The 3,993-nt window shown below is 40.2% G+C and overlaps 1 protein-coding gene across 1 annotated transcript; it reads right to left on the bottom strand.

Moving 5' to 3' along the window:
* Window positions 1-2,061: 2,061 nt before the first annotated feature.
* LOC131891020 (uncharacterized) lies at window positions 2,062-3,993 on the bottom strand (the record flags this gene model as incomplete). The annotated part of the gene is given in 2 exon segments (XM_059240499.1): window positions 2,062-2,458; window positions 3,715-3,993. Coding segments are annotated over 2 exon segments (432 nt in total). The 3' UTR covers window positions 2,062-2,283.

The following is a 3,993-nucleotide window of genomic DNA, read 5'->3' as shown; positions in this document are numbered from 1 at the left end:
AAAACAATGAAGTCCAACTCTCTTCTTTCTCGGGCTCCTTCATTGTTCAATTTGCTGCCCTCAAATATTCGTAGGGCTGATGTAGGCGTTGATCCAATAACAGGATTTAAGTCAGGTTTGGATAAGTTTTTGATTAAAATTCCGGATCAACCTTATATTCAAGGATTAACCAGATCAGCCAACTCCAATTCGTTGGTCGTTCAAATAATATATATAAATAAAAGTCAAGTATAATAAATAATCTTCTCGTCTTGAACTGCTGGGATTCCAATCCCGGTAGCGGTAAGGAAGTCCGCACCAAAAAAAAAAGACCACTGTTTTACACATTTGCACTTTTCACCTCTATCTGCTCCTTTTTACATTTATTTTGCACTTTTTTGCACATTTGGCCTGACACTGTTTATTTGATTGAAATAAGATTTTTCTTTGCGTCAAAATTTTTTTCAAAGTTTGAAATCAAAGGCTCCTGCCAAAATAAAGACATATAAAACCTAATTTTGAGCAATTGATGTTAAATGCGCAGGCCCAACGTACTTCATTTTTGGTTGAGAAACAAGGGAGAACAGAAATGAAACAAGACAGTTTCAATTCAAGAGACAAGCTAGGCAGGGCGCTAAGACAGTTAAGGAGCCCAAAAAGCAACATAGCAGCTTTCCTTGCCTCCTCCAAGCTAACTGTGCTCTCTTTTTGAGGAAGAAAAATTCCAACTTTTCTTCACCTAGATCCATGTTGCAGATCTACGGTGAACGTTATTCTCCACCGATTAGTTGGCGGTGCTACTTTTTTAAAACTTAACCTAACCTAATCAAACCTAACCTAATCTTACCTAACCTAACCCAACCTAACCTAACGCAATATTGATAATCCTTAAAGTCTCTATCTAAACCTTATAACATTTTGGCATAAATTTAAAAATGCGCAACCGCGAACTGATTGGAGAATAAAGTTTATCCAGATCTACTGGTGGGAAAAGAGGAATATATAAGCAAAGGGAAACCATTTCTTTGTCCAATTCAAAAAAGGGAATGTCAATTTGGTCCAAAATTGAGGCAAATTTAGTTTTTTTGGAATGCGCTTTTCAAATTTGTATGACTGGGGGGGAAAAAATTGAATATCCTCTCTTTTTTCATTTTATTTGCACCTCTTGTCAAACTTTTTTGGTCTTTTTGCACCTTTTCCTGCACATTTTGGGCTTATTTTTTTGCACCTTTTTGTCTCTAAAAGGCTTTACTATTTTGCACATTTTGCCCGTCCCTATTTATGACGCAATCAGACTGGATTGGAATCCGAATTCAGGTCATTTTGAGTTGGTTATTCATCATTCTGGTGCATGCTTACATATTATAACGATTCACTCACCATGTTCCTCACCAAAAGTATTGTCACCGTGCTATTTGAGTCCGTGCTTCAGGGTCGATAGCTTTTCCCTAGTTGGAAGATTATCTTGCGACCAGATAACACTTTCCTAGTTGAACTATGCGTAGATGTGTCTTCACTTTGAAAATTCGAGGAGTATTGGAACGAAGAAGGAAGCAATAACAAAATTAATTTGAGGTCTACGAAGAAGTTTTCTCGAGACTCCACGAGTGCAATTATTTTACCATCAGGACATCTTTTTACTTAAATAGGTGACCATTACAAAGAATTGAAGGCCTCTTACAACCTTAATCTGGACCGGCAAATTTTGGGACAGTCACCAGTTTATACATCCAGCTTGTTACAAAAACATTCCCCATGGAAGCGGGTCATTAACCGCGGCATGTTAAGAGTTTGGGGCAACGGATTGATGGAAATTATCTATGAGTAGTGGGACAAAACCACACAACTTGCCAAACCATTGGAGCGAATAATCTCCGCGAGTCGATTTGGACCAGACTTGAATTATTTGGGAATCTTCGTGGTTTGCATCATCATGTGGATGGGTGATCTCATTTACGCCAAATTATAAGATAAAAATACGCTTTAATGAAAGCTTTTCTCTGAAATAACTAGTAATCCCGGCACAAAGATGTTTCTATGGGTCCAAATTTTGTTTCCTTTCCATTGAGATACAAGCAGACGTTTCAAGGCTCAGCATGAATATATTTGATTCATTTCAAATTGACAATTTATCATAATCAATGAATTTACTGGTAGAAACCTCATACCTACATCAATATTGGCGATATCTTTATCGGGTGAAGCGCGAACTACTCGACACAAACGAATAATGAACCAATTGGCCCGTTCAGCCTTCATCGGCGACAAAGAGTAAAATGATCCAATCGATCTCACTAATGATCCTTACGAGGCCTGTCCATTCCAAGAGAGGGGCGTAGCCAACTTGAGTGGCTGGGCCAATGCTTGGGCCAAGACCAACGCTTTTTTCTTCAACATCCCCAATTGCACGTGACTCGAAGCCTCAAGACCCACCACAAAATTCGAGCAAGCGGCTAAGGCCACGAAGCCTTCATCATTCCTGAAACAAAATGATGAATCTAGCAACAAGTGTTCACTCTAGGTAGGTTCATTTTAATCAGTTTAAACCAGAGATTTCCGTAACGGTAATGTATCTTCGAAGTGTCATGGTTCCTATCACTGTTTGACGTGTTTGCTCCCAAATCAAGGCGAGTCTAAGGTACTGGGTCAACCGGTTTTTGTGTCGGAATATGACACTATCACGTTATACCTTGGCTACTTAATTAAGGAAACAAGGTAGAACAACACACGGCGATCAAATCCATGAAAGTAAATGGGATGAGATGAGACTGATATCGCATGAAAGGGCAAGGTATGAGAATTATATAACATGACTGTGGCCTTTGCGGCTGGATCGTTTGAGAGATATATTTCCTTTTTGAACTATTGAACAATATTGGCATTGGTCGCCGATTCAGCTCAAAAGATTTCGCATCCTAAAGTCAGATATTTTACCAAAATATTATGCATTGCCTTGTAAGAAATTCATTCCCATTTGAGTGGTGTAAGAAGTTAATGTGGAAGTTCGCAAAATAGGTAAGCTATACCAAGATACAATCATTAGGAGCTGGACCAGCCACGTCACAGGCACTAGTTGGTTTGATCATTTTACAAAATTGGCTTTAAATAAAAAAAGCCAAGACAGAAAGTTATTAAAATATGAGGAAATTGGTTGGGAAAACCAACTCATCATCGGGCTAGATTAAGTTTTTTCAGCTCTTTGAGCTTTACTAAAGGCATTGGGATCATGTTTGTAAGCGGCGGTGCCGGAGTGCGGGTTGTTCTAACGTCATATTTTTTCAACCAAAAACATTATCTTTAACGATTCAAAAGTCCTGAGGACCTTAAATACATTATATCAGTCAATAATGTATTGATTGTAATGAAGATGATACTAATCCATCCGGTTGGTGAGCCCTAGAAGAACTTGGCTAAATTTAAGCCCAAAACTAGGCTGAGGGAACTCAGGAGATAAGTAGTAATAATATTACTAATAATAATTAGTAGTAATAATATAAGAATGACCCGGCTTTAATCGAAGAGATCTACGTTTCTTATTGTATGAATTTAATTCGAAAAGTGGCTCAGGGTTACTATGGCTCAATTCAGGCCGATTTGGTGGGAGTGGGAACCTCGTTCACGGTCCAAATTTCAAGAAGTTCGTACCCTAGCCTACTTATCAGGTTTCAGGACCACAAGGTCATAATAAGGAACGCCCACCAATGCATGGTTTGCTCAATCGATACTTTGACTTACTCAATGAGCACATGCTCCAACGGGCCCATTTCGAGCCCGTCATTTCTGGCAGATTGAGCCGCACTGAGCTCGGCTCGCCAAAGGGTGGCCATGAGGCCGGCCTTGAAGGCGGCCGTGCTTAAGTTGAGATTGCGCGAGTAACCCATGACTTGACCTTCGGCCGTGAGGAGCAAGGCGGAATGCACCCCACCCTGGGGCGTGGTCACGGCCGACAAACTCGTGGCCAAGGCCTCGGGGGCCAATAACGACGAAGTCATGATGTAAGGGGCCGAATCGTGG

Source organism: Tigriopus californicus, chromosome 11 (assembly GCF_007210705.1).
Source record: "Tigriopus californicus strain San Diego chromosome 11, Tcal_SD_v2.1, whole genome shotgun sequence".
Classification (NCBI taxonomy): domain Eukaryota; kingdom Metazoa; phylum Arthropoda; class Copepoda; order Harpacticoida; family Harpacticidae; genus Tigriopus; species Tigriopus californicus.
This window is presented reverse-complemented; position numbering and strand designations above follow the sequence as displayed.